This window comes from Nanorana parkeri, unplaced genomic scaffold (assembly GCF_000935625.1).
Source record: "Nanorana parkeri isolate BGI_ZX_2015 unplaced genomic scaffold, ASM93562v1 scaffold94, whole genome shotgun sequence".
Taxonomy (NCBI): domain Eukaryota; kingdom Metazoa; phylum Chordata; class Amphibia; order Anura; family Dicroglossidae; genus Nanorana; species Nanorana parkeri.
In genome coordinates, this window is record NW_017306362.1 from 135,965 (window position 1) to 153,567 (window position 17,603).

General features: G+C 42.3%; 1 protein-coding gene, 1 non-coding gene and 1 pseudogene across 2 annotated transcripts; 2 read left to right on the forward strand and 1 right to left on the reverse strand.

The window, feature by feature from the left end:
* The window catches only part of LOC108783911, a 22,896-nt pseudogene extending 18,473 nt beyond the window's left edge, over positions 1–4,423 (forward strand).
* Positions 4,424–8,573: 4,150 nt separating this feature from the next.
* On the reverse strand, positions 8,574–16,105 carry LOC108783912 (claudin-16-like). Its single transcript, XM_018552620.1, has 5 exons — positions 16,013–16,105; positions 10,739–10,874; positions 10,485–10,649; positions 9,756–9,820; positions 8,574–8,768 (listed from the first exon to the last, which is right to left on the reverse strand). The coding sequence occupies exons 1-5, from the start codon at positions 16,103–16,105 to the stop codon at positions 8,574–8,576; spliced, it is 654 nt and encodes a 217-aa protein (XP_018408122.1).
* Positions 9,385–9,466, forward strand: TRNAL-UAG. The gene has a single exon. It is a non-coding gene; the product is annotated as a tRNA-Leu (tRNA).
* Positions 16,106–17,603: the final 1,498 nt, after the last annotated feature.

A 17,603-nucleotide genomic window follows, 5' to 3' on the forward strand; every position in this document is an offset into this window, starting at 1 on the left:
CTCTACATTTAAATGCACTTACATGGGTCCAGATCTTTAGACCTACAGTATATGTATCTGCAAGCTAACATACAAATTCCCCAGTAATCACTCCAACTAGTTAGAATAAAAGCCTATTCAAACGATTTCACCATTTCAGGTTAAAATAGAAAATGTTGTTGCATACATTATATATACATGCATTCACTGAGATGTATTCTTATTAATGGTACAGAAACACATCAGATGCTCAAGGTAGCTGAACACCCCCCGTGTGTGTCTGTACCAAATCCAGCAAAGCAAACCTGCCAACCACTGAGATCCTTTTATAACTAGCAATAGCACGCTTTTTCTTTTGCTAGTTATAAACTGATCTGAGTAGTTGCCATATTTGCTTCTGCAAGGCTGAACCAAGAAAAAAGGCACAGTTCCCATGGTACAATAGGATCTTCCCCTGTTCTACTTCAAATTAGCTTTGCTTTCAATAGACATGATGTAAAGGAGGTAGTGGGCAACTTTCTTACGGCCTATGGTCTTTTGGTCCTTCTGTGAAGAAAACCTGTTACTTTACCTAGCATGAGCAAAGTACAAGTGTGCAATAACTCAAGTTTACCTATGAATGAATAAACAATACATCAAAGCTACATAATACATTTATGTGTTGTACTTGTTTCCATCAGGTCAGTCAGAAATGCAGAGGACTCTGGTGGGAATGTGTGACCAATACTCAAGATGGCATCAAGACATGTGACCAATATGACTCTATTTAGCAGAACATCCATGTGAGTATGTGTGCTAGTGGGTAGGCTTTATCTATGTCTAGCTTTAGGTTTTGTGCCAATTGTTGGTTTGCAAAAGGCACCTCTCAGAGGGGATGTTTAAGAATTTGGGCTCCAGGTCCCTAATAATCTATTTCTCCTTAAGTCTCCTTAGCATTCGTTTCTGGATAATTCTCAACCTCCCCTGGACCACCCTTTGTTATGTGGTGGCATAAATGAGTGAGTTGCAACCCCATTGCAATAGCCTCATCTTCCTATACAAACTCTGACAGAGTTAATTCACACTGATAACATACCGTAACATTGTGTAGCACCTATAATGTTGCATGATGCTGGTAACATTATATCACTTTGGTACAGCTCTTCAATGTGTAGCCATTTTCAAGAGGCAATAAAATAAAAGTTTGTGTAAATTGAGAAGTAAGTCCACGTTGTTAATCCTTTTCATATTACCTGTAAATAGCAATTTACCTTTTACTTCAACAGGTTTTAATTGATACGTAGTAGTATTGGTAACATGGATTGGCATTAGGATGAAGCTCACTGCTGAGATTTTGCACAGTGAGCTATGCAACCTATGGCAATCCTTGGTATCATCCATCTACCCAAGGTGCACATTATAGCCAGTTGGTGAGAGATATCTCATGGCTGAACTTCAGTAAAGAGCCCTTGTTGGCCATATTTTCTGTGAAGCTCCATAAGCACAGATCTTGAAGAAATTGCTTGTAAGGCTGGCCATAGACAATAGATAGCCATTGTCAGACTTGGCAAAGGTAATTATCATAAGGGAGCTTTGATATCATTCTATTAATATTGAAGATTTCGTCTGCCAAATAGATTGTTCATAAAATACATATGCCAGAACACAAAATAAGCTTGCAACAAGATAATTTGTTACATCCGAAAGTTTACAACTGAAAAACTAATTTCTTCAGACCTCCATCTAATATCTATGGGCTTAGACTTATGAAAGTGTCCTATTATATTTGCTACTACCCATCTAATGTGTTAAGAGTGGTCTGCTACCTGATAATTGTATCTACTCTATGGATTATTCTATACTATTTATATCCGCAGTGAAGATTGTCCTCACAAGAGCCCTTATGATCACGGCAGATATCTTGGCCAGTTTCCCTCTTATCATCTTGGTGCTCGGATTGGACACGGTGAAGTTCCTGAGGGAGGAGCCACACATTAAGCTGCGCATGTGATACATGGCTGGATTTATATTCGGAATTGGAGGTTGGTATTAAGAGCTGGAGTGGACTAGTTCTTGCCCTATACCATAAGAGATTTCCATAAATACTGGATGCCTGACTGTGTCTAGCATTAGTAAATGGAGTAATTGACCAGGAAAAAAAAGTCTGCATGTAATGAAGATGAAGTTCATTCAGAACTGCTGATCTGTATGCTTGTTACAGAGCAATGACTCAGAAATTATTGTAGTCTTTGGGTCAGCATGGACAGCCAGGCAACTTGGGTTTTCACAAAGAGAGTTCACTTATGGCAGCCCACATGTATACTTTGTACAGGCTTCTTTTAACCCATCTCCATTCATACAGATAAAGGATGCCTGATCAAGGAGGTGGCTACCACTACTATTTTTTAATACTGGTTGCCTGGTTATCAGGCTGATTCAGTGGCTTCATTACTTTTTGAATCGCTGAAGATAGGACCAGAAAAGGAGCATGCTTAAAAGGAAATAACCAGTGGCAGCCACCTATTTCCCTTGGAACATACTTACTCTCAATGATTTTGTTGACTGCCACATTTAATTTTCTGGAGTCTTCAACCTTCATGTTGTGTATCATGTTCCCCAGGTGTCCCGGGGATGATCGGCTCGGTGTGGTACGCAGTGGAGGTGTATGTAGAGAGGGCTACGTTGGTGCTTCAAAATGTGTTCCTGGGAATACACTATGAATTTGGATGGTCCTGTTGGCTGGGGATGGCGGGATCTACTGGCTGCTTTTTGGCATCTATTGTTCTTACTTGCTGTCTCTACATATTTAGAGGTTGGTATGGTGCTCCTTCTCTTAATTATTGTATATTCAGTAACTCTTAATTTTTTTTTAGCGTGCTTAAATTGGATACAAGATATAGGCACCCATTTTTCTTGAATGGCGATTAAGTCAAAGTATAGAAGCACAAACATAACATGTCTAGAGACAGGATATTCCTTCCTTTTATTTGTTCAAATCTTTAAGAAAACACGCCAACACTTTTAGGGGTTTCTACAATGTGACCTTCTTCAGGACTGAGTAAAAGATCACATATGAGGTGTACATAAATTTATGTTTCAAAAACATAAAATGAATGAAACCTTACATATCATTTTTGGTATAAGATTACTACATTTATAAATCATATATCATATATAATATGTTTGTATATACATCATATAGAGTGAAGGATAAGTAAAAAAATTATTTGAAAAAAAAAACTGTTAAAAAGAGTTTTATGTATAATTTAACATTTACATAAAAACAATGGCATTTGAATAGAAGTAATAAAAGTGATCTATGACAGCATCACCCCTTCCTTGACAGTTGTTTTAAAGCCCAATTCTAGGCTTATCCTTCAAGCCCCCAGAGGCCCCCATATGTTTTTTTCTGTTAGACTTACCTTTTTCAGGAGACTTTGGTTTGGATGCATGGGGTCCCCTTTTTTTCAGATCTTCTTTTGATGGTCCTAAATGATGCCATCACTGTTACTGTGATGACATCAATGCAAAACTCTTCATTGTATTTAAAGGGTTTCTGAACCCTCCGTTTTGTTTGCCTATATCTACTGCTATCAAGCAGTAGATATAGGCAAAAAGTTTAAAAGTTTCGTCACGAAACTGCTCGGGCGGCCGCAAAGCATCTTGGGGCGGGCGCATGCGCAGTTCGGATTTTCGGCCGGGAGACGAGCAGAGACGCAAGGTAAGTCTATGGACGCGTGCACCCGCATGCAGACACCGCGGGATCGGAAGTGCCTGCAAGCAGAGAGGAGTCAGCGCTGGATCGGAGAGCCGCTGCACCGCTGGAGGCACAGATGAAAACATTAGGAAAGAAGAAGAAGATCGGATTAAGAGACATCATTTAAGGTAAGTGCTGACATTAACATTGGGGGGAGGGAATTTTTTTTAACTTTAATGTCACTTTAAATAAATTGGCCTGGGGTGACAGATCTTCTGGGGGTGGGTCCATGACACCCTACACCCTTTTAAGATGCCCTCTGTCTTTCGGTTGAATGATGCTAGGTGACATTCAGCCTGGAAGACTGAGGACATCTATTGGCAGAAAGAAATGACTGTAGGCAGCAGTGCAACAGAAGCAATAATTAATGCAGCCAGGACTTTGTTATTTTTAAACATTCGTGGAGACTTTTAAGAAGAAAAAAAACAAATCTGGCTAGGACTTGGGCTTTTAAACCTTATAACCATGTACATGTTAGCAATACCAAAGGGTCTCATTTACTGTTATCTTTTCCACTGTAAGATATGGGATCATCGTCTAGACAGCAACGATCTATATATAAATTTGGAAGAACAGCCACTGGGAAGATGTATGCCATTGACTCCCGAGTGTGACTTCTGAAACCTCCAAATGCCATCACATGAAACTTTAGATATAAACAAGCCAGAAAGTGTAAATAGAAAATGTATTGCCTTTATAGATGTCTTTTACCTAGACTTGTCATGGAGATCACTATTAGAGCATTCCAGATATGAAAATGTTAAAAATTGTTGGGCACGTGTGAAGCAAACCTCTTATCAACTCAAAATCAATGCAAAGGACAGCCCTAAGCCACGCTCATGAGGGGTTCAAACTCTGCTCCGTTTGACTAGCCACACCATTGTTCTAGCAAGACTACACCCATTTCCTAGTGAGCCCGCAGGATTGGCCGGGAGGACTGCTGATGTGTGCACCTCATTATCTTTTAACAAACGTAGTGTTGTTAAACCAATAAATAATTTTTGTGTACAAGATTGTTATTGTGCTTTTCCTATAATTTACTTACAAAACTCTCAAACAAATAATGTCTTTGTATTTCTAACACAATGCAGGAATATAGTAGTATACGAACAGACACTTATATACACTTTTATTCACTGTTATCCTGGATTTTCTGTGAATTTCAATAAAATCTGAAGTATTGGAATTCTCTGGATAGTGCGGTCCGTTCGTATACTACTACATTCCAAGGTGGAGACGCACCTATTAGACCAGCACCTGGGGAGTCCTGATGGCGGCTAAGGAATTGGAGCGGTGAAATTTCCTTTGGCTCTACACAATGCAGGAATATATTTGTTTAGTACTGTTTTTATTCTATAAAGATCAATCAAATGCAACCTCTATTCAATTTAGAGTTGTTAGTACAATTTAAAAAATATGCTCATTGGCTAGTTTGACATCACCGAAATAAGGGGAGTAGCATGATAGGAAGGTACAGCCAGGGAGCTATAAAACATTGTCTGATGTTACATTAAAATGGTGGCACTCACATATACATAAAATGCATATATATATATATATATATACAAAGCGCCAACAATCATCATACGTTCAAAGGCTGTTAAATCACATTGTTTACCCATATCTTCAGATATAATCACTTCTACTGTCGTGGTAAACAACCTGCTTCCCTATTTATAATGGTCTGGCCCTCTAGCAACTTCACATTCCAGAATCACATTCCAGTGTAGACCCATTAATTAAAAGAAACTGAGTGATTCTTTAATATAAGACAGTCAGCACTTAATTATTATTGTATGTAGTTAATTACTGATGTTCACAGTCATTGTGGACTGCTAATTCACTCTCATGGTGAAAGAAACAGCCCCGGATTGGTAATTTCTTAGATCAAATAATTGCATTACCTAATCCTGCTTTTTACAAACATGCACAGTGCAGGCAGTACAAGGAACCTGGGCTCGAATCCCACCAAATAAAGGATCTGCTTGGAGTTTGTTCTTCCTGTGCTGGGATAGCTTTGCTTAATTCTCCTCCCATAGTCACAGAATCTACTGGCACTGGTTTCAGTAGCAATGGTAGTTTGATATAAACATACACTGTTCATAAGGGGGGTCCTGGTCTCCAGTCCCACCAAGGACAAAGTCTCCACAGAGTTTCTTCCTGTATTTGTTTAGGTTTATTCAAGTCTCCTCCCAACGTTACAAAACATACTGGTACTGGTTTCAGTGGTACTGGTTTTAATGGTCTGTAAGGGCAGTAACCCTAAGGATAATCTTTCCATTTATGGCAAAGGGAGCCAGTCAAAGAAGGCTGAAATGGCATTAACAGGCCTTGTATTTGGCAGAGGGGGGCTTGTTGATTTGAGGTCTGTGTTGGGACATATGCACTAGATAGGTTATCTTTTAAAATGAAACCATCACAGACGTGGGCAATTCAAACTGAGTATTAGATGAAAAAATGCATACTCAGAAGTCACTCATTAGTGAAAAAGCCCAGTCCTGTCCAGCTTGGCTTGCCCCCTTCCAACCACTAAAGTCTTCCTATTGGTCAAAGAGGGCCCTCACCACAATATTTAACTAATGGATAGGCTCAGGAAAAGAAACGACCACAGCGAAACTCGACTTTTACAGGAAAAATTGATATTGGCATTTAAAGTGTCATTACAGGCAGGCCTGGATTCCCCACAAGGCCACCGAGGGGTGGCAGCGGTGTGGAATCCCCCGACGCCCGGAACATAAAGTTCCGGGTGCCAAGTTGCCTTCTACATTTAGTCCTGCTTTGAGAAGGCAGGACTAAATGTAGTGTAGGGAAGCCGCTGGTTCGTTTACATGTGATCGCGGAGATGTCACCGCGAACTAACCCCGCCGCCATTCTCCATTGATAGGGAGGGGGTTGTATTGCGGAACCTGGCCTTGGGGCGGGAGGGAGAGTAAATCCGGCACTGATTACAGGATCACACAAGAACAAGAATTACATGTATAAGAAGAGACTCTATACTTGCCCGTGTCTTAAAATGCTGCCACAATGCTGTAGCTGCTACAAGTATTTGACCCTTTGGATGAGTTTAATACTGTGGTTTCACCCATCAGCTTGTACGTCCTGTGTTGAGAGCTTGATTCAGAGTTTTTTTTACTACTCCTTAAAAATATTTTAATATTTAAATGTCCATAGCCTAGTCACCGGTTTACTTACTAGCATGGTAAGTTCTTACTAGCATAGCTGCCAGGTATAGATGGACATCGGGAAGAACATTAGAACATCAGGCCAGATATAGATGGACATCAGGAAGAACATTAGAATATCAGGCCAGGTATAGATGGACATCAGGAAAAACATTAGGCCAGATATAGATGGACATCAGGAAGAACATTAGAACATCAGGCCAGGTATAGATGGACATCAGGAAAAACATTAGGCCAGGTATAGATGGACATCAGGAAGAACATTAGAATATCGGGCCAGGTATAGATGGACATCAGGAAGAACATTAGGCCAGGTATGGATGAACATCAGGAAGAACATTAGGCCAGGTATAGATGAACATCAGGAAGAACATTAGAATATCAGGCCAGGTATAGTTGGACATCAGGAAGAACATTAGAACATCAGGCCAGGTATATAGATGGACATCAGGAAGAACATTAGCCCAGGTATAAATGGACATCAGGAAGAATGGATGGTGGATGTAATGCTCTGGCTCCAGCCGATTCTCCCTCTTGTCCCTGTCTGTATCTCGGTACGGACAATTGACTAACATGAACTGTCTGGAATGAATGTGTCTGGGATTGGATGACATGGCTGTGTGGGTGGAGCCTATGAGTGGAAGAACCCCACAATTCAGGTAAGTTGGGGTCGGGGGGTTTTGATGTGACCATGTTTCATGTTGCACCCTCGATATGGTAAACTTAGGCTTTAATGTGTTATGGTGTTATGAGTTCCTGGAGTACTGCTTTAATGTTGATGAAGCTCTATAGCAGGGATGTCACACTTAATTTCATCGCGGGCTGCATTAAAATTATGGTTGCCTTCAAAGGGCCGGTTGTATCTGTAAGACTATATAAATGTTTCTACTCTTTATCATATTAAATAATTGCCTCTGATTATTACTGGTTTTAGTAATAACTTAATAACTAGCTCTGAAAGTAGAAGTCTAGGAAAAATAATGGCAATTCGTGTAATAGTGCAGACTCTCAGGTGGCTGTGCAGGTTCTATGGTAGGCTGTGCGGACTCCCAGGTGGGCTACGTGGGGGTCTATGGTAGGCTGTGCAGACTCCCAGGTAGGCTGTGCTGGTTCTATGGTGGCCTGTGCGGACTCTCAGGTGACTGTGCAGGTTCTATGGTGGGCTGTGCGGACTCTCAGGTGGCTGTTCAGGTTCTATGGTGGGCTGTGCGGACTCACAGGTGGGCTGTGCAGGTTCTATGGTGGGCTGTGCGAACTCTCAGGTGGCTGTTCAGGTTCTATGGTGGGCTGTGCGGACTCTCAGGTGGCTGTTCAGGTTCTATGGTGGGCTGTGCGGACTCTCAGGTGGCTGTTCGGGTTCTATGGTGGGCTGTGCGGACTCTCAGGTGGCTGTGCTGACTCTCAGGTGGCTGTGCAGTCTCTCAGGTGGTTGTGAGGGGTCTTAGGAGGGCTATGTGGTCTCTAGGGGTGGTGAGTATAGGGCATGGAGGGTACTTACTGTACAGAGGGGGCATGTGGGTTTTATTTTGGTGCAGGTGTGTACCTTGTAAGTATCACTGTATAGATTTGCATCTTCTATGTGATCACACCATGATCTGTTTCCTTTTCCAGCTGCTCATGTATACCATGACATAGGATAACACGCTGGATCACATCCTAGGCGGAGAGGTAAGTAGTCACAGATAGGTCATTGCATTGTTGTGGGCTCTCTGACGAATAGCACTGGCAGATTTTGTCTCAGCAGTGATGTCCCTTCTACAGTTCATAGAGAGGAGCAGGAAAGCCGCAACGCATGCACATCCAGTGGAGCCAGTAGCAAACCAGTAAGAATATCCGAGTTCATATGTGATCCCAGGGACGGTCAGGACCACCTGAAAGCCAAAATATCTAATTAAAAGGTAAGTCCACTTTCTCAAGTGAATTTGGGAAAATGGAATTGCCCCCCTTCTCAATATGGCCCCCTCTCCCCCCCTCTCCCACTCCTTCCCCTCCGCCGGTGCGGGGGTACTATATGTACCCTGTACTGCTGTGTAGCGCAGCCCTGTGCTATGGATTTTGAATTTCACTTGCAACCCATGTTCCAATGACAGTTGTCTAAGTGGGGATTTTCTATCACTGTGTAGAAATTTCCTCTCACTTCCTGTTATATTTACAGGACAGAAAGTGAATGGAAATCTTCCCAATGTGACACAGACAGCAAAAAAAGACCCCAAAACAAATAGACTGACGGGGGTATTAATGCTCCCTTACTCCTGTGGGACACATTTTCCGGGGGAGGGGGCACCTTTCTGGTGACAAATGTCTGATAGGGGATTTAAAAGAGATTTCTGAAGTTTGGCTACCCCTGCTGCAAATCAGGTACCTGGCATTTTCAGAAGGATCTCAGCATTCGCAGCCTCCATATTTTTCTCATGACAGGTTTTATGATTCAAGTAAGTACACGTACAGACCTGTCACAATAATTCTCTAAACTCTATATCCATATAAGGTAGTGTGGCCGAGCGGTCTAAGGCGCTGGATTTAGGCTCCAGTCTCTCTGGAGGCGTGGGTTCGAATCCCACCACTGCCAGGATTTTACATCTCAAATCCAGCTGTTACTTTATATTTCTGTTAGATTCTTAATTTTGCCTGTGACCCCAGTGGGGAGATTTTTCTCTTACTTCCTGCCCCGTGCACCTGATTTATCTTTAATATCTCGGAAGTCACAGACAGCATTAAAAACATTGTCACAACTGTCCTTCCCCACTCAACTAAAATGTGTTCTTGTTTGTATCCTCATTGGAGAGATTCGACTCACTTCCTGTCCTGACAAGTTCCAGAAGAAGAGAGGGAGCTTGGGATGAATGAAATCTACTTACCTCCATCCTGTACTTTAGTACTGTGTCAACAGCATACCAGAACAATGCGACACCTCCACAGACGCCTGTAAAGAGATAGCAGCAAGTTACAGGATGGCTTTTCACCATTTCCCAACCAGCTCACATATATATGGAATGGAATGAAGGTGGGTGGTGACACCCGGCCGCCACATATAAGTGGCCACTGTTTTGATGCCTGCGTTATCACGGGGAGCCGCTGATGGGCTCCTGATCATGTGATCGCTGTGATTGGGTGTCAGAGTGATCACATGATTGGGAACATGTCCCTTTCTACCCTCATTAAGGTAGTTTTAAAGGGCTCGCGGCAATGGGTTAAAATGTGATGAATTATTTTTGAATTTGACAGTCATGTTATGTGTCAAGGTGCAGCCAATCAGGTAGTTGAATTATCGGTGATATTTTGTTTCCATTAATTAAAGTGTATTAAAACCCAACTCTGAGCACAAAAATACCCTTGCAATGCCCCCGCCCCCAAACCCCGATACAGCGAATGTTGCTGGTATCAAGACTGTTATTTATTTTCAAAATTATTTTGCTTTGAAACAAAGAATATTGTTACAAATTGAATTTTTTAGTCTTGACCATAATAAATAAAGAAAAAAAAGAACAAAGCCTCGATTCATTCACTTTAACACTTCAATGAGGTTCTTCCCTATAGACGAGCCTTGCCACAAAAGCCCTCTGTATTCATTACCTCATCATTCATACCTCCTAGAAGCAGCATTAGGCCAGCAGCTCGTGAAAGTTTCCTCTTGAGATCACCTTCTCCGCTGATGAATTTGATACATTTCATTCCAAGAACCAGAGGTGGTGTTGCAGCAAAGGTGAGAATGGCATTCACGATGACCAAGGCCCGGGTGGCCACCAGGGGCACTATCACAGAAGAGGTAAATAAAGCACAGCGTTGGCAACTGGGCTTTCAGTCAAAAGAGTCCATGCGTCATTATCGGTTTTGTACCCACCTGGATGCTCACTGAGATACGAGATTGGGATGTCGCAGGTCCAGATGTTGGCCATGTGGTCATACACGCATTCGCTCCATAGGCCCCGGCATCTAGAACTCAAGCCCACGGAGGAGTAAGGATCCTTGGCATCTTGCTAGATCACAAATTGCATGATGTCTTAGTAATGGAATGAGAGGTTAGAGATAAAGATACATATCTGTATATGATGTTTACTTAATATTATAAATAAAGGATGAGACTATTTTTAATTAAAAGCTTGTTAGCCCACCCTACCTAGTCCCTAGCCATAGTCCTCTAGAACCTTGGTTCTCAACTGGTGGGTCCTGACCCAAAGGTGGGTCGCGACCCCGTGTTCAGTGGGTCGCCGCATGCCTTCCACTTTTCTAGGTGAGAGGCTCCTCAGCCCCCTCCCTAGCGCAGCACTGTCCATTCTTACACCAAGCAGCCATTTAAAATATGCTGCCTGGCGCTGAGTGTTGACTTGGGTGGGGTGGGCTGGGGGGTATGGCTGCGAATGAGCACCATCCATACGTGCATTGCTTGAAGCTCCCTCGCGTGTCCTGTAGAGGTGCCTGGACTGGGAGTGACATCACATTCTGGCTCCTGGCGCCTCTACAAGGTGCACATGTGAACTGCGCAGGCAATGCATATATGGATGGAGCTCCGTCACAGCACAGCCGCTCACACTGCAGTGCGACTTGGGTCTTGACTTCCTGACCTGAGGACAAATGTGGGTCCTGAGGTTACACAGGTTGAGAACCACTGCTCTAGAACATCCACCCCTTCCTAGGCACTTACAGGGGGAAGGGTTAGAAATTCTATCTAGTTATGATTCCTGTCCGGGTTAGAGTCCCTCATTCTCCCTTCATTTTTGGTATAGTTTTAAGCAAGGCACAGCTTCCATAGAGATAAGAGATAGAGATGGTAACAAATGTGAAGACATGTAAAAAGCATCTAATATGTAGCTGACACAAAGAGATGAACATACAGTCTAACCCTTAAAGTGCTTCTGTCATTAAATCAATATGTAGGCTGCCATTGCTCAGGGATCTCAAGTCTCCCTGATGTTCAGGGAGTCTCCCTCTTTTGGACAGCAGCTCCCTGATGTCCGCGAGAGAGGCATTTTCTCCCTGAAAGGTTTACTCTGAGTAAACCTTTCTGGTAATATATCAGTGGGTTAAGTTAATTGCTGGACTTGTAAAAAGCTAGTTGCCTGACCGTGTCTGCCCTCCTTTTTTTTGTGTCACAGACATGAAGAAAGTATGAAGCAAATGGAAGTCAGAATTATTGATCTATATACTTATTCAGATTTAGTGACATAGAAAAAATTAAAGTTAAGGTGTCACTATATTCTCAGGAGAGGTGAGCAATGGCAGCCTCCATATCTCTCCCATAACGGGTTATTTTTTACCTCATTCTAAACTCCACCTTGTAGAATGCACTGGGAGACCTCCATAATGCACCTACGGCCCTCAGCAACTGCAGCCTGCTGGGTTTCACTACTGGCTCATCACACCAATAGGGATCCCCCATTCACTCCTTATGGTGAAATATGGCCAAATGTACATTTTTACAGCAACATGGTGTCTTGCACTGATCACTGCGGAGTCTACACACAAAGCCAGATGCGTCCCTAAATACAATGAGGGGATTTTATCAAAACTGGAGAAGGACAAATCTGGAACAGTTGCCCATGGCAACCAATCAGCTTCTCTCTTCAGTTTGTTCAGTTAGGATTTGAAAATGAAAGAGAGAAGCTGATTGGTCACCATGCACAACTGCCACAGATTTTGTCTGCTTCAGTTTTGATAAATTTCCTTCAATGTGCTTGCCTCATTATTACAGCGCTATCACACATGCACCCCAGCATCGCACTCTACTACCATCTAAGTCTCCAATCATACTTGGCACGCATGTGAACCAGTGCAGCAGTTTTGCATGGCTTGCTGTGTTTCTTTATTTATTTCAATGGGTTGCCCCGCACATGACAATTGTGACAAAGAAGCTCATGCAGCTGTTTGAGCTGCAAGCATTGTGCATGTTTAATTACGCTTTTTTGCATGCAAGAACACACCTCTTACTTGATGACACATGCTTACAATAATCCGGCCACACTCCATTTCACGCTGAATCGCCAATGACAGTTAATGACATTGAGTCCTGCCTGACATGTTTCACCCAATCGTGGGCTTAGTCATGACACATGCTTGTCAGACATTTCATGAGGTCACGCAAAGTCGCAAGACTTTGTGGATGTCCACGTTAGGGCTGCCACCTGTCCCAGATTCACCTGGCCAGTCCGGGTTTTGAGTCCTGTATGAGCTGTTTCCGGGTTTCAGGCAAAGCTGAAGCCAGACACAGCACATACAGGACTCAAACCCCGGACTGTTCAGGTGAATCCGGGACAGGTGGCAACTCTAGTCCACGTGCATGCCAAGTGTGATTGCTTCCTAAAAGATGAATGCCTGATGAAGGCAGCAAGCAAGCCATAAGCATATGCTTATGGTTAATCCACAAGGTGGCAGCAATGCTCCACCAAAATGAAAATTCCTTAAAGTGAACCTTCCCATGGAATTGCAGGCGGTATTATATATTAAAATAACGACACGTACAACAAAATATTTGGAAATAAATGGCCGCGGCACTTTTATTGGTTTATTAATTTTTTTCTCTTAAATTGTATTTTATCAAAACCATTAACATCTTAACCATTAAACCAACCGTAGATTGCTCAGCCATAAGACTCAAGCAATAACTCAAAAAATTATAAACCAAACTTAAAGTCCCCCCCTATTAAGAGGTGACACTACCACATAAAAGCCCGCGACGTGATATTAAGTTAGTTAAAGGACAGTATACAATCGGTTACCCATTGAACATGTTTTAGGTCTTTAAACAGTGTAAACTCAGAGACAGAGAAATAGCAGCTGGAAAGACCAAAGGGACAAGATGGATGACTCATACTTGGCTTTTTCCCACACTAGACCCAAGTGAAGTTTGAATAATGCGCACATATAACCGTCACCAGTAGAAGCGCTAGTATAGATGCAATCACTGGACAGTAGGCCAAGTTACACATCCCCTTATTACATGTTGATCTAATAATCTCTTCTTAGCAACCGGACTGATGTATTCGTATAAATAGATCAATTTTTAACCTCGCCTGGCATTTCTCCAGGTACGTATGTAGGAAATGTAGAAAGTGTCTCAGATGCTGAAAATAAAACCAGAACATTGGGGGGATAAATTCATATTTCACCACCGGATATCATCCAGAGAGAAACATTCCATGTGACCATCAATGTAAACTTTAGTATAATACAGAAATGACTATAAGCTAGGTACAAGTAGGTACAGGAATTGTGTCTTATAATAGGTCTTTCTTTAGAGCCCCAATCCATCCTCTGTATATACAGACACCGGTCAGAGCATCACAGGTTGCCAAGAGCTAGATGGGGAGATGTGTAAGGGCCACACATCTCCCCGCCTGGCCCTTAGAAACCAGAGCACACAGAAATATGTGTATGAGGGCAGGATTCTGACCAGAGCGTCCCAGGTTGCTAAAAGCCAGGTGGGGACATGTGTATGGCCCTTACACATCTCCCCACCTAGCTCTTAGCAACCTGGGCTGCTCTGGCCGGCGTCCTGCCCAGCTCCTGGCAACCAGTGATGTCACTGGTTGCCAGGAGCTGGACGGGACGCCAGGGGTGCAATTAGATGTCGATACGCCTCTAGGTCTAAGACCTCACTCTTCTCTTCTGTATATAACCAGTATAGCCTGGTCCAAGAAACAATCCCAGCCCAAAAGTGGGCAATGAAGGAGCAGCAGAACATTGATGTTCTCCACCAATTCTCTAAGCATGTTGAGAAAGCACTTTGCAGAGTTGGTTTATTAAACGATGAAAATGACAGAAAGGGCAAAAAAAAAATCAGAATTTAAATCTTACTGCAATCACTGCTTACAATCTACGGATTTTAGGGTAACTACCCATAGCTGCAATAAGTCTAAGATCTAAATTCTGATTTTTTTTCTTCCATTGCTTCATTCTCATTGTTTCTAAGCCCTGAAGGAAGTTGTGTTCGCCCCCGAAACACATTGGCTGTTTGATCAACACAGTTATTAAACTTTTGTTATGGAGTCTAACATCACTTGTGTTCTGACGCTCTTCAGTATTCTGTCCCACAGTCATTGTTCATGTATTCACCAGCCGCAGGTCTCTGAGAACAACAGCCGGCAGAGGAGATTCCTTCATCCACAATGTTAGCGTGGATGGGGAATTGATTGATTTTTCTTATTCAGCATGTGGAGCTGAATGAGAGAAATCTAAAGGTACATGGCCAGCTTGTATATGGAGCAGAACCCTTTTTGGATTGTAAACTCTCGCGGGCAGGGCCCTCCATACCATCTTGAATAGAGGGATATCACCAGCACACCAATCAAAGGGTTTCAGCAAAAGTCCATTTTAATGACAAATGCCATTCAAAATACAAGCGCTTTCGGGGCCTCAAGGGGTCCCCTTCATCAGGCTCAGAATGACCTGATTCTGAGCCTGATGAAGGGGACCCCTTGAGGCCCCCCAAAAGTGCTTGTATTTTGAATGGCATTTGTCATTAAAATTGACTTTTGCTGAAACCCCTTGATTGGTGTGCTGGTGAGATCCCTCTATCCATATGCTGTTCACTGTGCCACCCGTGGTCACTACGAGCACCCGCCTGTATATACGGGACATTTATTGATCCGGTAAGGAGTGCAGCAGGATAATCTCTTCATTTGTACTCTGTACTCTGTACTTTGTGTTGATCAGTATTCTAACTATAATGTCTTTCTTATATTGTATAGCGCTGCTCAAACTGTGGGCGCTATATAAATCCTGTATAATAATAATAATAATCTATTTCTACATATGCTGCTATTGTGTGTAGAATGTAAAGCAATTTTACAACTCACACTTACAACCTTTTTTATGATATTTCACCTCTGAAGACAGCCTGCACCAAACTGTGTTCAAATTAGAGATTAGTGCTCCGCTGGAAGCTTGACATTTACATTGTACCACCAGTGAAATAACTTCCAACAGGGAACATTAAAATGATCCCATCCAAGTTAAGCTCACCAGACAGAACAGAGCAGCACAGAGACAAATACATTGTCATGTGAAGAAGGAAAGTCCTTCGCGATTGAAAGCAAGACTAATAATTAAAAGATATTCACATTGTGGATTGTGTTATAGAGCGTCTACGTCTACAGTAGGAATGGCAAGGCCCTCTTACCCTCCAGCAGTCCGTTGTGCTGCACGCAATGAAAAACAGAAACGACACGATCCCTAAGACAAGACTCATGACCTCCACCAATGTGCTGCCCATCCTACGTCGGCCACGTCAGCCTCAGCAAAACCTTTTTGGAAATGACATGGAAGAGCCGGAGAGCGGAGCTCGGTGGCAGGGACCGCATGCTGTGACTGGCTGCGATCATTAGAACTTCACAGAAAACATTTTTTAAATTGAGTCTCAGACATGCTGAGTTTTCCTGCGCTGTGATAGCGGAGTACGTTGGAAAATCAGAGCAATCGCTGAGCGGACATTCATTCTTACCGATGGTATATATTTAATGACTTCAATTAAAAAAATATATAAATTGACCATGAGTCATAGGGATTTTTCAAGTGCTACAATGACAACATTTAAAATAAATGAATATAAAATAAAAATTGTATATATGCTAAAATATAAGACCTACCCGAAAATAAGACCTAGTTGTGACCATTCCCAGGGCCGGTGGTGGCATAAAGAGGAACTTGAATCACCGCGGGAGAGGCAGGAGAGAGTCAGCAGTGGCAACTAAGCCAGCGATAGAGGAAGCGAGGCGACAGCGGAGGGAGCAAAGCCGCATAAGCCGATGCTTCCTCTATAGCGATATAGATTGGTTACCAAATTGCTCCAGCAAAGGTTCGGCACCCCTGATTGCCCTGATCACCATATTTTTGTACATGAATGCATGTAGGCAGTATCTTATTTTCGGGGAAACACGGTATATATATATATATCTATATCTATATATGCATAGTGATTTTTCTGAACCAGAGCTATTGGAGGGACATTTAAGGAAGAAAGAGGGACAGAGGGATTTGGTTCAAAACGAGGGACCATTGGAATGTATGTGGCCTATTGAGGAACCAAGCCCTGGGTAACCTATTGAGACACTTGAGTGTCCTACAATGGAAACACAAATGAGTTTCCATATTATAGTTGGAAAGCTATGGGCCTAACCATTACTAACCCATATACTAAACAGTGTATATAAACCCACACACATGCATAGTACTAGAACAATAATGTTTTGTTCTACCACCACAACAATCCTGGATAATAATGTAATTGTTAACATTCCTATGAACGTCAACAAAGACAGGGGAGGACCCAACCAAGCTCAGTATTTATTGGCACAATATGGATACATATTATCTACATGTGTATGAATTAATAATGTTCAGAAAATAATACAATCCTCACTTCATGTACACGAGTGATCAGATGGGGACTACACACTGCAAAAAACTTGATTTAAAGGTTTACTACAATCAATGAAACAATTTTATTCATAAAGCTTGCTTTAACCCTTTCATAGCCAAAGTTCATTGAAATTGAGATGCCAAGACCAAATTCAGGATGTGTCAGCTAGTATCATATCTTTATGATTTAACTAAGAACGTTTTTACAATTTACACATTGACACATTGTTTTGACAAACACCTTGCTCAGGTTTTGCATTATAAGCTGAAAATGGACAAAATGTTTTTTTCCTTATTTAACACATTTTAATCAACATTTTTAAATGTTTGAGACCCCGTTCACACTGAGCGAT

Coding starts and splice junctions, on each gene's coding strand:
- LOC108783912 (XM_018552620.1), bottom strand. CDS start 16,105: ATGGGCAGCACATTGGTGGAGGTCATGAGTCTTGTCTTAGGGATCGTG. Junction 9,821..10,484: donor CCTAATGCTGCTTCTAGGAG/GTATGAATGATG, acceptor ATCTCTTTACAG/GCGTCTGTGGAGGTGTCGCA. Junction 8,769..9,755: donor TACTAAAGTACAGGATGGAG/GTAAGTAGATTT, acceptor TTTGGCTTTCAG/GTGGTCCTGACCGTCCCTGG.